The sequence below is a fragment of the Scyliorhinus canicula genome, chromosome 9, assembly GCF_902713615.1.
Source record: "Scyliorhinus canicula chromosome 9, sScyCan1.1, whole genome shotgun sequence".
Classification (NCBI taxonomy): Eukaryota; Metazoa; Chordata; class Chondrichthyes; order Carcharhiniformes; family Scyliorhinidae; genus Scyliorhinus; species Scyliorhinus canicula.
This window is the reverse complement of record NC_052154.1, coordinates 29,572,871-29,589,326: the sequence shown is the minus strand read 5'-3', so window position 1 is coordinate 29,589,326 and position 16,456 is coordinate 29,572,871. Positions and strand designations below refer to the sequence as shown.

Sequence of the window (16,456 nt, the reverse complement as noted above, 5' to 3'; positions counted from 1 at the left end):
GATGCAATGATGCAACATTACATGATAGCGTAACAGGTTTGGTGGAAGAAGTTCCCAATATGTGCAGATTAGCCAAACTAGACTAATGGTTTGAATAAACTACAGTTTTGAACAGCTCACTTTGGGAGAAGAGACAAGCCCCAAAGAACCCTATCAGGACCCCCAAACACACAATGAAACAGAGTAATGGTAATAGATAAATTATTGAAGCATGGTAAGGGAAAATGCAGAACAATGAGTGTAGTTTAAGGGTGTGTGCGCGTATTTGTGCAGGGAAGGAGCTACGTCGGTGCTACCGGCTCTGTCAAATAGGATATACAACTCCCGCACCCAACAACAATGCTGCCCCCTGTCTGTGTCGTGCTGAGCTGTTAATTACTAACACAGCATCTCAAAAGAGGAGAGTAACTAGAAATACCAATTCAATGCCCTTCAGCTGATGAAGTTGACAGTACTGCCTGTGATTTATAACAGAAAAAGCAGAAGGTAACCTGGCAATAAAGTTAGTTCCACCAATGGAAGGGATCAAGAAAAGGAATGCTATGAGCTGCATAAGGTGCGAAAGCAGGCCAGCATCTGGATGCATTCATAGAACTATTTCTAATAGAATGGAAATGCACAGTTGGCCATCCAATATCTTTACAAGCAGGTTAATGTTTCAGGTAATGTTGTTGTTAGATTTCATTACTGCAGGAGATGCACAGGAACAATTTGATGACTCAAGTGCGTTTTATTTTCTTGCTTCCCCTATGGCAAATACTTTGCCATTCTCACTTGGAAGAGCGTCTCTTTGAAAAGGAAATGTCTTCTGCTTGAGTTATATTTTCATGGCATTGAAAATTGGAGCATGCAATTCCATATTTAAAATTGCTAACTGGGCTGAAGTCCATTCTGTTGCAGAATCCCTTTTTGACATACTTTGGGTGTCTATGTTAGGTATAAGGTAAATCTGAACAACGCAAATAGAATTTAAAAACCTGCTCTAGGAATTTCATGGGTTTTTAATGTTTCCATATTTGCTTTGAATTCTTCTGTCCATCGTAATGACGTGTCTTTCATCTTAGGAATGTAACATCACAGAGCAGATTGGAGCTGAAAGTCTGGAACAGTCATACCTGGAAAAATGAACTCTTTGGCAATGTGGTTATTGATGTCTGTGACATTTTAAAGAAGAACAATGAGAAGTGTGAGTTCCTCTTTCTGTACAATTTTACTGGTTGTGAAGACTTGCATGCTAAAATTAATGTTGTAATTATTGAACAAAAATCATTGACCAAATGGTTTGCAATATTTGCTATCCACTGTTTTCACTTACCTGATTTAAAAAAAGAAATGAATAAAGTTTGTATTGCGAACGTCTGACAAGTGGGTAGAAATCTGGCTGTTTTAAATTGTTGGCAAAAATTATCCAGATATCAAAGACTTAATTATGGTGTGAGACTTGCTGACGCTCACTTGAGTATAAGAAACGAGTACTTGGAGAGGAAACTCAAATGTTAACAGCATTAGTGACGGCAGCTCAAACAGTGTGGCTGATGTGTTGCAGTCTGTGCCTAAAGGCACAGCATCCAAACTGCCAGAGTTGAGAACAAATAAATGCTTTGCTGTTCTACATTACGATATTAACCATTTAGAGAGAAATGAACAATGTGTTGGACTAAACTAGCTGTTATCATTTTGAGAGGTTCTTTTTCTTTTCCTCAGTTATATACCTTTGTGTTTTCTGATCATAAATGATTCAGCCTACGGCATTGTCGGGGGTGGGGGGGGGAACACCCGGTCCTAAGGGCAGCGGAGGCAGCAACAGTTGGGAGACAGCACAGGGGGAGGAAATGTCAAAGATCAGCAAAAAAACGGGCGTGAAAAAAGCGGCTGAAAGTCCGCCGGGGAGTGGAAAGGTCACTGCGGGGTCAGTAAAGAAAATGGAGGCTGGGGCACCAGGGAAGGCCGCATTGCTTACGGCTGAAGAAATAACTTAAGGTGATGGCCGTGGAAGTCGAAAGGCAGTTTACAAAACCCTTGGAGGCAATGAGGAAGGAGAGGGGGCGGTTTTGAAAGTGGAGGAGACGATTACCCCGGTGAGGATGGCGGTGGCGAGCGCAGTGGCGGAGGCGCGGGAGCAAGGCGAGGCGCTGAAGGAAGTGGACGAGACATTATTGCAGCACAGTGATTAACTTGCCTCGATGGGGAAGGAGTTGCGGAAGGTGATGGAGATTAACAAGGGTCTGCGAGGCAAAATGGAAGACCGGGAAATCCGATCCAGGCGACAGAATTTGAGGATTGTGGGGCTGCCCGAAGGAGTTGAAGGACCGAGGCCGACTGAGTATTTTGCTGCGAAGCTGGCGAAACTATTGGGGGAGGGGGATGATCCCTCCCGATATGAACTGGATCGGGCTCATTGGTCGTGGAGGCCTGTACCAAAGGCGAGTGAGCCGCCAAGAGTAGTGACTCTGTGCTTCCAGAGGTACAGTGTAAAGGAGAAGGTCCTGTGTTGGGCTAAGCAGAAGCGGGTAGTGCAGTGGGCTGGAGCTGGTATACGCGTGTACCAGGACTTTATGGTGGAGCTGGCGAGAAGGCGGGCTGCTTTCAACCGGGTGAAGAGGGCATTGTACATTAGCAAGGTGCAGTGCAGCATTGTATATCCAGCGAAGCTGAGGGTGACCTACAAGTTCAAGGACTTTTATTTTGGGGCAGCGGAGGATTTTGCGAAGGCAGAAGGACTGTGGCAGAATTGAGAAATGGTCACGTACCGATGTAGCCTCATTACCGTACTTTTTCCTTTTTTTTTGTTTCACTGCGTGCTGGTGTATGGGCTACAGGAGCCAACGTTCTATATATATATATATATATATGAAATGAAAAATGAAAATCGCTTATTGTCACGAGTAGGCTTCAAATGAAGTTACTGTGAAAAGCCCCTAGTCGCCACATTACGGCGCCTGTTCGGGGAGGCTGTTACGGGAATCGAACCGTGCTGCTGGCCTGCTTGGTCTGCTTTCAAAGCCAGCAATTGTATGCGGGGTTTGTGTGCTAAAGGGGACTTCTGGGTTTTTCCTGGGGCCATCAAGGGGGAAAGAGATCCGGGCGGGGGCCTCCACGCTGGCCGGTTTAAACCGGCCAGTGAACAGGGGTGAGGTGGGGGGGGGGGAGGAGGGGCTGCGGCCATCAGAGCCCGGCAGAACAGGGTCCGAGGGGTCTAGCCGGGTGGTAAGTTGGGGGGAAGGAACCAAGGTTGGGGGGGAGGATTTTTACAAGAGGAAGTGGAGGGGAGGAGTTGAGGAGGGGGGGAGGGGCGGGGGTTGGCAACTCTTGGGTGTCATTTACGGTACTCTTTTGGGGGGAACACTCTATAGGTTAATGGTGCCCATGGGCGATTCCAGACTCCTTTCTCTTTTTTGCCTTTGTTTTTTTTTCCACTGTGGGAGGGTTTGTTTTATTGGATGCATATATTGACAGGTGGGCTGTTGGTTGGGGTGGTGGGCGGATGGGATCGTTGTTTAAGGGTTATTGACTTTGTATTTGTTACCGTTTACTGCTTGTTGGGGGGTGTAAATTTGAAGGAAAATGTGAAAATGGAGAATAAAAACATTTAAAAATAAATAAATAAATGATTCAGCCTACCCATTTAGCTACAACAGTAGATTATTGAGTTGAGAAAGATGATGATACCTCTCGTCATGTGATATTACTCACTGATCAATGGTACTGGGATTATTTTGATTATGGAGAATTGTGGGATTGTAAATTTTAGGAGCTGATAGAAAAATATTAATTTTGGAGAAATCAGCATTCTAAACCTTTTTCCTTCAATGCTGTTGTGAAATAGTACTTTTGGATTATTTTTTGCATAATATGCCACAGAACAATTAGTATTGTGGTTATTTCACCCTAATTTGTTTGAGGCTTTTATTGTTTCCACTTCTGCACATTGTTCAGGTTTTGCACAGTTGGTCACTTGAGAGAACAGATGTGCAGGTAACCTGCTCCCTCTGACACTGCTCTCAGACAACAGCTTGGCTCTGTGAGTTCCCAGTCTTTTACAAATGTTCCTTTGCTTTATGGGTGACAAGTTGATAATTGCTCAACATGTCTCCCTGATGACATTGCTGAGATCAGGAACTTGAGAATTATGGACATAGACCTATGGTGTACTGATTCATTATACTGGAACTTAGAATGCTGTCTTCTGGTATCAAGTGAGATACTTTATCGTGTGTGGTGTTGAACTCCTGGAGTGTTGTTTATGCACCAATCCAGGCAAGTAGCATCACACCGGCAGCACGGTGGCCTAGTGGTTAGCACAACCGCTTCACGGCGCTGAGGTCCCAGGTTCGATCCCGCTCTGGGTCACTGTCCGTGTGGAGTTTGCACGTTCTCCCCGTGTCTGCGTGGGTTTCACCCCCACAACCCAAAAATGTGCAGAGTAGGTGGATTGGCCACGCTAAATTGCCCCTTAATTGGAAAAAATAATTGGCTAATCTAAATTTATAAAAAAAAAAGTATAGCATCACACTCCTGACTTGTGTTGTGTCGATGTTGCATGGGCTTTGGGAGTCAGGAAGTGAGTTACTTGCTACGGAATTCCCAACTTCTGTCATGCTCTTGTAGCCATGCTATTTATGTAGCTGGTCCAATTAAGTTTCTGGTCAATGGTAACCTCCCCACGACTTTAATAGTGATGGATTCAGTGATAATGCAATGTAATATCAAGGGGAGATGGTTAGGTTCTCTCTTGGTGAAACCAATGAGACAGGCAAGAGCACACTGGGGCTGGAGCAGACCATTCAGCCCCTCGAACCTGCACTGTGCTATTCAATATCATGGTAGTTCTGATTGTGGTCTCCAATCCACTTTCCTATATGACCATCATTCCTCCTGATTCCCTCGTCAATCAAAAATCTGTCTAAGTTAACCTTGAATAAATTCAATGACCCAGTCTCTCCTACTCTCTGGGGAAGAGAATTCCATAAAGTAACAACCCTTTAAGAGAAAAAGCTTCTCTCATCTCAGTCTTAAATGGAAAACCCCTATTTTTAGACTGTATCCCCTAGTTCTAGACTCTCCTACAAGGGGAAACATCCTCTCAGATATGACTGAAAGCTTGATGTACAGGGCAAAAATTTGGTTTACAGATGATACAAAACTTGTGAAGTGTTGGTGAGGAGGATGGTGTAGAACTTTGATGGGGCATAGAAAAGTTGGTGGAATGGGCAGACAGGTGGCAGGTGAAGTTCAATGCAGCGAAATGTGAAGTGATTCATTTTAGTAGGAAGAACATAGAGAAAATTTAGGTACAACCAGGAAGTGGACGCCGAAGCAGAGGGAGCTGGGTGTATATCCATTGAAGATGGCAAGACAGATTGGGAGAGCAGTCAATAAAGTATACAATATCCTTGGTTTTATTAATGGGGCATAGATTACTTGAGAAAGGGGGTGATGTTGAATTTGTGTAAGTCACTGTTTTGGCCTCAGCTAGAGAATTACGTCAATTTGGACACTATTTTAGGAAGGACGTGAAGGCCTTGGAGAGAATGCAAGAATGAAAAACTTCAGTTTTGAAGTTAGGATTGTTCTCTTTGGTGAAAAGAGGTTTGAGGCGAGATTTGGTAGTGGTATTCAAATTTGTGAGGCTTTTGGACAGACTATATAGGCAAAAACGTGTGAAAGGATTCAGAATGAGAGGACATAGGTTGAAAGTAATTTGCAAAAGTAGCAGCATGTCCACTATTCACAGTATATCAGTCAGGAGTATGTTGGAATAATCTCCACTTATCCGGCTGAGTGCAGCTCCAACACTAAAACTCAACAGCATCTAGGACAAAAGCAGCCCAGCTGATTGGCACCCCATTCACCACCTCAAACATTCACTCCCTCCACCCCACTGCACAATGGAAGCAGTGTGTACCATGTATAAACAATTCACCGGGGCTCCTTCAACAGCACCTTCCAAATTCCCCCCCCCCCCCAAACTCTGCCACCTAGATGATCAAGGGCAGCGGATGCACGGGACACCACCACCTGCATGTTCCCCTTCAAGCCACACATCATCCTGACTTGGAACAGTTTCGCCATTGCTTCACTGTCACTGGGTCAAAATCCTGGAACTCCCTAACAGCATTGTAGGTGCACCTACATCAGATGGACAGCAATGGTTCAAAAAGGAGGTTCACCATATCCTCTCGAGGGCAATGAGGAATGGGCAATAAATACTGGCCAATCAAGCCATGCCCACATCCTGTGAAAGAATATTTTTTTAAAAATACCGAGGTACTTCAACAGTACAGAAGCAGGAGCTGTGTTCATAATGTTTATGAGAGGGACCTCGGTTTAGCATTTATTTTGGCATGAGAGTGAGTTGAAAGTTTAATTAGTAGTCAACTATTTTTACTTGTCTCTTCCATGTTTCTAACTGTTTAGTGTCAACTGTGAATCAGTCATTAGTGCATTTGCTTCTGAATATGAAGATTGTGGGTTCAAATCCCACCCCAGGGCTTGGGGGGGGGGGGGGGGGGGGGGCAAATCAAGGCTGACACTCCAGTGGTGTTAGGAGTTGCAGTTTTCTAGCAGAAATGCTAAACTGAACACTGTAACTCCTGCCACTGACTGCAAAGGTGTCAGGAACGGTTCCGCACGTGCATTGTAGCCGCTGCTGCAAGTGTGACTGACTCTAATGTCTTGTCACTCAGCGGCAGGACAGTCCAAGCTGCCCAGATGGCTGCAGAGCATCAAATACCACTTCAGATCTCTGCTTTATTATTGGGGATAAACTTGCTGAATTTACAATGCATCACAAATATACAAAATGGAATTAGAGATTATAGGTTTAAGTAACAGTGCTCGGAAGCAAATTGGAAAGGTTTTGTCAAGGCAATTCCTGGTTAGCTCAGTTGGTAATTAATAAAGCACGTCTTTCGTCCGATTAAATCCGGACCGCCGCTTAGCCACCTCCGCACTCCAGTCCTGGTAGATCCGCACTACCCCATTCTCCCAATTGCTGCTCTTCACCTTCTTGGCCCAGCGCACCACGCACTCCCGATCACTGAACCGGTGGAACCTCACCAGCACCGCACGCGGGGGTTCATCTTCCTTGGGCCTCCTGGCCAGCACCCTGTGCGCTCCCTCCAGCTCCAAGGGCAGATGGAGAGATCCGGCCCCCACTAGCGAATTCAGCATTACAGCCACATAGGCTGTCAGGTCCGATCCCTCCAGCCCCTCTGCAAGGCCCAAGATCCGCAGGTTTTTCCGCCTCATGCGGTGATCCAGCTCCTCAAAGCGTTCCTGCCACTTCTTGTGGAGTGCTTCGTGCCCCTCCACCTTACTCACGAGGACCACGGCCTCCTCCTCTCGTTCAATGGCCTGCGTCTGCAACTTTTTTTTTTTAAATAATTTTTATTGAAGAAATTTTTCAAAATACAAACATTTTAACCCCCCCTACATTTACATTTAAATTATAACAAAACAAAGTCAAACCCCCCTACTTAACAAGAAAAAGAAAAAGTCCCCCCCCCCCCTACTCGCTCTCCTCCCCCCCCCCCCCCCCCCCCCCCCCCCCCCCCCCCCCCCCGACAGTCAGACCAACTTATCATTTCTAGCAGCGTCCTCGGGCAGGCCTTGCCCGTGCCACCACCGCTACCGTACTTCCTTCGTCTTTTCCCCCCCTCCCCCCTCCCTCCCGCCCTCCCCTCCCCTCCCGGGTTGCTGCTGTCACGGCCTCAGTTTCTATCTCTGATCCAAGAGGTCTAGGAAGGGTTGCCATCGCCTGAAAAACCCCTGCACCGACCCTCTCAGGGCGAATTTGATCCTTTCCAATTGGATGAAGTTTGCCATGTCGTTTAACCAGGTGTTAACACTCGGAGGCCTTTCGTCCCTCCACTGAATCAGGATCCTCCTCCGAGCCACCAAGGACGCAAAGGCTAATATTCCAGCCTCCCTCGCCTCCTGTACCCCCGGTTCCACCCCAACCCCGAAGATCGCAAGTCCCCATCCTGGCTTGACCCTGGACCCCACCACTCTCGACACCGTCCCTGCCACCCCCTTCCAGAACTCCTCCAGTGCCGGACATGCCCAAAACATATGTGCATGATTCGCAGGGCTTCCCGAACATCTAATACACCTGTCTTCACCCCCGAAAAACCGACTCATCCTTGTCCCCGTCATGTGGGCTCTCTGCAGTACCTTAGATTGAATGAGACTTAGTCTCGCACATGACGACGACGAGTTGACCCTCTCCAGGGCGTCTGCCCATGTCCCGTCCTCTATCTGTTCCCCCAGCTCTAACTCCCACTTATCTTTCAGCTCCTCTACTGGTACCTCCTCCACCTCCTGCATAATCTTATAGATGTCCGAGATCTTCCCCTCCCCGACCCAGACCCCTGATAGCACCCTATCACTCACCCCCCTGTCGGGGAGCGCGGGGAACCCCGCTACCTGTCGTCTGGCAAATGCCTTCACTTGGAGGTACCTGAACGTGTTCCCCGGGGGGAGCCCAAATTTCTCCTCCAGCTCTCCCAGGCTCGCAAACCTCCCCTCTATAAACAAGTCCCTCAGTTGTCTAATACCCGCCCTCTGCCAGCTCTGGAATCCCCCTCCTGTGTTTCCCGGCGCAAATCTGTGGTTCCCTCTTAGTGGTGCCCCTATCAGACCTCCCACTTCCCCCCTGTGTCGCCTCCACTGCCCCCAGATCTTGAGGGTGGCCGCCACCCACCGGGCTCGTGGTATACCTCGTGGGAGGGAGCGGCCATGGTGCCGTTACCAGTGCCCCTAAGCTTATGTTGCCGCAGGACGCCCTCTCCATGCGCTTCCAGGCTGCCCCCTCCCCTTCCATCATCCACTTTCGTACCATCGATGTATTTGCCGCCCAGTAATATCCTGAAAGGTTGGGTAACGCCAGCCCTCCACTATCCCTACTCCGCTCCAATAAGACCCTTCTAACTCTCGGGGTGCCATGTGCCCACACATACCCCATGATACTACTCGTTACCTTCTTGAAAAAGGCCCTGGGGAGGAAGATGGGCAGACACTGGAACAAAAACAAGAACCTCGGGAGGACCGTCATTTTAACTGACTGCACCCTCCCTGCCAGCGACAGCGGCACCATGTCCCACCTCTTAAACTCCTCCTCCATCTGTTCCACCAGTCTGGAAAAGTTCAACTTGTGGAGGGTCCCCCAGTTCTTTGCCACCTGCACCCCCAAATACCTAAAACTTTTAACTGCTCTTTTGAAGGGGAGCCTCCCAATTCCCTCCCCTTGGTCTCCCGGGTGTATTACAAAGACCTCACTTTTCCCCAGATTTAATTTATATCCCGAAAAGTCCCCGAACTCCGCTAGTATCCCCATTACCTCCGGCATTCCCCCCTCCGGGTCTGCCACATACAACAACAAATCATCCGCATAGAGCGAGACCCGATGTTCCTCCCCTCCCCTTGTCAGTCCTCTCCACCCCCCTGAACCCCTCAGTGCCATCGCCAACGGCTCAATCGCTAATGCAAAGAGTAAGGGAGATAGGGGACATCCCTGCCTAGTACCTCGATGGAGCCCAAAATATTCTGACCTCCTCCCGTTTGTTACCACACTTGCCATCGGAGCTGAATAGAGCAGTTTTACCCACTTGATAAATCCCTCCCCAAACCCAAACCTTTCCAACGTCTCCCACAAGTATTCCCACTCCACCCTGTCAAATGCCTTCTCCGCGTCCAGCGCTACCACTATCTCCGCCTCCCCTTCCACTGCTGGCATCATAATCACATTTAACAATCTCCGGACATTTGTGTTAAGTTGGCGTCCCTTCACGAACCCCGTCTGGTCTTCATGGACTACCCCTGGCACACAGTCCTCTATCCTGGTTGCCAGGACCTTTGCTAACAGCTTGGCGTCAACATTCAGGAGGGAGATGGGCCTGTAGGACCCGCACTGGACCGGGTCCTTGTCCCGCTTAAAAATCAAGGAGATCAGGGCCTGCGACATTGTTGGGGGCAGAACCCCCCCCTCGCGCGCCTCATTAAAGGCTCGCACCAGCACTGGACCCACCAAGTCCACAAATTTCCTGTAAAACTCCACCGGGAACCCATCCGGCCCCGGCGCCTTCCCCGCCTGCATCTGGCCTATCCCTTTAATTAGCTCCTGCAGCTCTATCGGCGCCCCCAACCCTTCCACCAGCTCCTCCTGTACCTTTGGGAACCCCAATTTGTCGAGAAAGTTCTTCATTCCCCCTCTCCTCTTCGGCGGTTCAGACCTATACAATTCCCTATAGAAGTCCCTAAAGACCCTATTCACCTCTTGCCCCTTCTGCACTACGTCCCCACCCCTCTCTCTCACTCCCCCAATCTCTCTGGCTGCATCTCGCTTACGGAGCTGGTTTGCCAGCATCCTGCTCGCCTTTTCCCCGTACTCATACGCCGCACCCTGCGCCCTTCTCCACTGCATTTCCGCCTTCCTAGTGGTCAGTAGGTCGAACCTGGCCTGCAAGCTACGCCGCTCCCTTAATAGCCCCTCCTCTGGTGCCGCCGCATATTTCCTATCTACTTCTAGGAGCTCCCCCACCAGCCTCTCCCTTTCCTGCCTCTCCTTCCTCTCTCTGTGTGCCCTTATGGAGATCAGCTCTCCTCTAATCACTGCTTTCAAGGCCTCCCAGACCGTCCCCACCTGCACCTCACCTGTGTCATTCGTACCCAGATAGTTCTCAATGCCCGTTCTCACCCTTCTGCACACCTCTTCGTCCGCCAACAGCCCTACATCCAGGCGCCACAACGGGCGTTGGTCCCGCGCCTCCCCCATGTCCACGTCCACCCAATGTGGTGCATGGTCCGATATCGCAATGGCCGAGTACTCCGTGTCCTGCACTCTCGGTATCAGCCCCCTGTTCAATACGAAAAAATCGATCCTAGAGTACACTCTGTGGACGTGGGAGAAAAAAGAATACTCCCTCGCCCTAGGCCTACCAAATCTCCATGGGTCTACCCCTCCCATCTGCTCCATGAACCCCCTTAACACCTCTGCCGCTGCTGGCCTCCTATTCGTCCTGGAACTCGATCTATCCAGCCCAGGGTCTAACACCGTATTAAAGTCCCCTCCCATGATCAGGTCCCCTGCCTCCAGTCCCGGGATGAGGCCCAGCAGGCGCCTCATAAAACCCGCGTCGTCCCAGTTCGGGGCATACACATTTACCAGTACCACATTCTCTCCCTGCAGCCTACCCCTCACCATCACGTACCTGCCCTCCTTGTCTGCCACCACCTCTGCCGCCACAAACGACACCCTCTTTCCCACCAAAATCGCCACCCCCCGGTTCTTGATTTCCAAGCCTGAGTGGAACACCTGTCCCACCCACCCCCTTCTCAGGCGGACCTGATCTGCTACCCTCAAATGAGTCTCCTGCAGCATTGCTACATCAGCCTTCAGTCCCTTCAGGTGTGAGAAGACCCTTGATCTTTTGACCGGCCCATTCAGCCCCCTTACGTTCCACGTGATCAATCGGGTCGCAGAGCGACCCGTCCCTACTCCCTGTCGATTAGCCATGTCTTGTCCCTTGCTCGCCCCTCCTAGTCGCGATGTACCCCACATCGTACTCCCGAGAGTCAGCTGGTCTCCGCTGACCCGGCTGCTCCTGCCACATTCCGACTCCTCCCGGTTCACCCCATCTGCGCCCGTGAAAGATCCCCTTAAAACCCCCGAGAAAGACCCGCATAATCAACCCGCTCCCCCCCGTCCCGTCTCCCCAACTTAACGATATAAATACCCAATGGCAACTAAATACATAAATACTTAACTACATACTTAAATAACAAAATAATTAACTAGCTATCAACTAACAGTGTGCCCAACCATCACCCTCCATCAAACAGTATAAATAACCGCAGATAACCATAACCCGAAAAGAAAAAAAGAACAAAAAACCCCCCCAAGCACCCAAAGAAAAAGGGTAAGAGGGGTAAATAACTAAGGGAAATTGGAAACGGGAAGAAACACCCCATAAGAAGCCAACGACCCACAATAGAGATTTCAACAGTACAAATATACAGAAACACCCAACAACTCGAAACCTTCAAAATATTCAGAAAAGTCAACCGTTCGAGAAAAAACACCCCAAACAATCCACGAAACTGTTACCCAGTTCCGACCTGGCCTGAAAAAGAAAAGGGCCACTTGCTCAATCAAGAGTCCCCCGGCGGCTACGACCGCCGGTGCTCCCAGGTTTTAGTTCGTGTCCAACTTTTCCTCTTGTACAAAGGTCCAGGCCTCCTCTGGGGACTCGAAATAATGATGTTGGTCCTTGTAGGTGACCCACAAGCGCGCCGGTTGCAGCATTCCAAATTTGATCTTTTTCGCGTGTAGCACCGCCTTTGTCCGGTTGTACCGGGCCCGCCGCTTTGCCACCTCCGCACTCCAGTCCTGGTACACCCTTACCGTCGAGTTCTGCCACTTACTGCTTTTCTCCCTTTTTGCCCACCTCAGGACTTTCTCTCGATCACTTAGCCGCTGGAACCGCACCAGCACCGCCCTCGGGGGCTCGTTTGCCCTAGGCCTCCTGGCCATGACCCGGTATGCCTCTTCCAATTCCAGGGGCGCCTTCCCCCATCAGGGAGCTCAACATCTCCGCCACATATCCCGGGAGATCCGACCCCTCCAGGCCTTCTTCCAGGCCCAGGATCCTCAAATTTTTCCTCCTCATCCGAGTGTCCAGCTCCTCGAAGCGGCTCTGCCACTTCATGTGGAGTGCCTCGTGCACCTCCACCTTTGCCCCGATGACTGTGGCCTCCTCCTCCCTCGCGGTCATCTCCTGCTGCAGATCTTTAATCGACGCCTCTTGGATCGCCTGGGCTCCCACCAACCTGGTGGCCGTCGCGTTCATGGACTCTAGGAGCTCCACTTTCATCTCCGTGAAAAAACGGAGGAGAGCGGCCTGCTGCTCCTCCGCCCATTTCTTCCACTCCTCCGATGCACCGCCGGCCGCCATTTTGATTTTCTTCCCCCGCTTTTTTTGGGGAGCTGCTGCCGTTTTTCTTGCCGCTCCACTCCGGGTACCGACCATAAAATCGGTCTAGTTCTCCTCAGGGGACCTTCCCCCACCGGGATTCGTTTTTTCAGCGCTGTTGGGGCCCTCCAATTGGCCCAAAAACACCTTTGTTGCAGGAGCTTCCAAATGTGCGGCTTAGCTAGTCATAGCCGCAACCGGAAGTCCGTCTGCAACTTCTTGATGGCAGCACCCTGAGTGGACTGAATCTCTGACAGCCTTCTGTTCGTTTCCTGCAGAGAGCTCAGTACTTCATCCTTGAATTCTTTAAAGCAGCGCAGGAGATCAGTTTGTTGTTCCTGGGCCCAGAGTCTCCATTCCACTGGAGCTCTGTCGGCGGCCATCTTGGATCCCTTCCCATCGTTTTTTCTGAGGTGCTGCTGCTGTTATTTCCCCCTTTCCACTCCGAGTTCGAGTCATAGACTGCAGGGAAAGTCGTTCAGCACACCTTCCCCCACCGGGAGACGTCGAAAAATTTCCGTTTTGGGCTCTCAAAAGAGCCGAAAAATCTCTTTAAAACGGGAGCTCCCAGATGTGTGGCTTACTGATCCATCACAGCCACCGGAAGTCCAGTTGGTAATTAATGGGCTCTAAGCCCTGAGCCATGGTCTAAACTCCCACATTCGGCAATGATTATTTTAATTTAATATTGTTTGATTATTTACCAAGGACTACATCCGGGAGCAGTACGGTGGCGCAGTGGTTAGCACAGCTGCATCATGGTACGGAGGTCCTAGGTTCGATCCCGGTCTGGGTCGCTGTCCGTGTGGAGTTTGCACATTCTCCCTACGTTTGCGTGGGTTTCGCCCCCACAACCCAAAGATGTGCAGCGTAGGTGGATTGGCCATGCTAAATTGCCCCTTAATTGGAAAAAAATGAATTGGGTACTCTAAATTTATTGAAAAAAAAGACTATATCCGTTTGTAGAAAATTGAATAAATCCTTTTGATATAATCTGTAAAAAGCCCTATGAAAGACATACCTTGCTGTACCTCTTGAGAATTTTAAGGATAATGATTGACAAGTGAACAGAACATCTTGGGTAACAGCCAGTGAATATGTTTTAATTTACTCCCTAATGCCAGGTTTCGGTTTCTGACTCTAATTTAAATTTAGGATATCTGTCTACTTACAAATGAAGAAAGTCAAAGACTGACTGTTGATTGACAGGGTATCTGCATAGATGCAGGAAGTGCTCCTCCTAGTGTTGCGACACAAATAAGCGCAGCCCGAATTGAGGCTCTGTCTTCCCCCTCCGATGGACGGAAACAATCCCGTTTTGAAGAACATCTGGGGAGTTATTGCTGGCAGTGAGTGAGCCTCGGGTTCACTCAGGCTTCTAGTTTGATTTGGCCTGCAAATTGCAAGAGAAACTGACGACTCACTCAAAAAGTTAGAGGTTAATTTATTGCATCCATGATCAGAGATATAAAATGGGCACAGATTTAAAATAAATTATAGATTAGACAGGATGAGAAAGAAGAGAAAAGAATATTTTAAACAAAGTACTTCATTTCCCATCAAATAAATGCTTCAACGGTTTGTAACATCAGACTGTATAAATGTTGCCTGTCATTCAATCACCCTGAATTGGCCGGCTCCTGTTGATCAGTCTTCTTCCAATAACATTGTTTAGTTTCAAAGTTCAGGTTTATTTTTAAGCAGGTTGAGAACAAGCATTTGTTCCCATTGCACTATTCAGTTTTCAATGCATGATGGCTAAATTGGCCAAACTTGTGCAGTAGGAAATTCCTTCCTGTTCAACGTGGACAATATTTATCCTTCAATCAACATCACAAAAACAGATTATGTGGTGATCACCTGCTAGTGAAAATAAAGGTAGTTTTAACGGACTTGCATTTGTATCGGTAAACATTACAAATAAAGTATAGTTTTAAGTGGGTTTAATTTAATGTTTCTGTGCCTGGAAGGGTAAAACCTAGAGTTAGATGAATGCTGGACAAAGGTGTTCGTATGTGTGGGGGTTGGTTCAGTTCCAACTGTGTCCCTATTGCGCATCGAGAGGGCTGTGGCATGAAGAGTAAATGGAAGTAAGTCGTTGTTTTGCAACAGGAAGCCACTTTCCAGAGTGAAGGGCTTTCCTCTGTTCTTAGTTTTAACTCAAAGCCAGGACAGTTGGAGACAGGACCTTGGAGTGTATGTCTCTCAACTCTTTCAGAAGAAAGACTGGACAGGATGCGAGCTGCAAAGAGGCAGGCTTCCTAAAATACAAGTTACAGTCCAGATAACCAGGGAATTGAGACAGTAAGAATGTTTAAGATGGCTGGAGTGAAGTGAGCCAAGATATTGTTCAGAAGAATTCAAGAAAGAGTAAACCAAGTGTTCTGAGTTAAAGATACAATTTCAGTCATCAAATTTAAGGGGACAGCAGCCTTTAAAGGTAAAGCAAACGTCTGAAGCCACTTTAATAGAGTTTGGAAATTAGGAGTTAAAGCAATTGTGAGCCATTTGATCAGCAGTCAAGACAAAGAAATCCTAAAAGGGGTGGTGTAAAATCCTGGACTGGATTCGCTGTCAAAAGTGGAGAGGAAATTTGGCTTAAAAGTGTCATTTGTAAAATCTGGACTGGATTTTGGACTACAGTCTGCTGAGGGAAAGCATTGTTATGAGAGAAGATTTTAAAGCCTGTTTTTGGGAGTGGAGTTTGGAAACTCTTGTGATCATCATTTGGGGGGATTCTGAGGAGATATCCACAGATACTACTTTGGGTTCAGAGTGGGGTGTGTATATTTGACCACAGTCATCTTGTGTGCTTAAAAGGGACATTTGGTGTTAATAAGACTATTGTAGTTTACGATGTACTTTGTAATCCATGTTAATCTTTTAAATGTGTGTGTGTTTGTTAAGGTAACGGTGGCGGGGGGAGGGGAGGTAAATTTTTCCATGTTTAATAAATGTTGTTTTCTTTTTTTTTTCTTAAATTTAGAGTACCCAATTATTTTTTCCAATTAAGGGGAAATTTTAGCATTGCCAATCCACCTAGCCTGCACATCTTTGGGTTGTGGGGATGAAACCCACGCAGACACGGGGAGAATGTGCAAACTCCACACGGACAGTGACCCAGGGCCGGGATTCGAACCCGGGTCCTCAGCGCCGTAGGCAGCAATGCTAACCACTGTGCTACCGTGCTGCCCCCTGTTTTTTTCTTCTTGAAGAAACCAATTAGTAGTCCTGTGACCCGGTTCCTCTTTTATTAAAAAAAGTAAGTTAGTCTTTTGAGCCAGGGTTCCATTTTGGGATCTTCCCGTCCACTTATAATATCAATTGGGATTGTAACACATCACATTGCTGCTTGTGGGAGCTTGCTCTGTGAACTAGCTGTGTGCAAAGTGGCTGCTGCATTTCTTAACTTATGACCGTGACCACAATTCAAAAGTACTTATTGGCAGTAAATCACTTTTTGAATGACTGTAGTCATGAAAGAT

The 16,456-nt window shown here is 48.2% G+C and overlaps 1 protein-coding gene across 2 annotated transcripts in view; it reads left to right on the top strand.

Moving 5' to 3' along the window:
* The window catches only part of wwp2 (WW domain containing E3 ubiquitin protein ligase 2), a 260,110-nt gene that overhangs the window by 57,198 nt on the left and 186,456 nt on the right, over nt 1-16,456 (top strand). For both annotated transcript variants that reach the window (XM_038806387.1, XM_038806386.1), the window contains exon 4: nt 1,065-1,186. In XM_038806387.1, the coding sequence (XP_038662315.1) occupies nt 1,065-1,186 (122 nt within the window). The remainder of the gene's footprint in view (nt 1-1,064; nt 1,187-16,456) is intronic.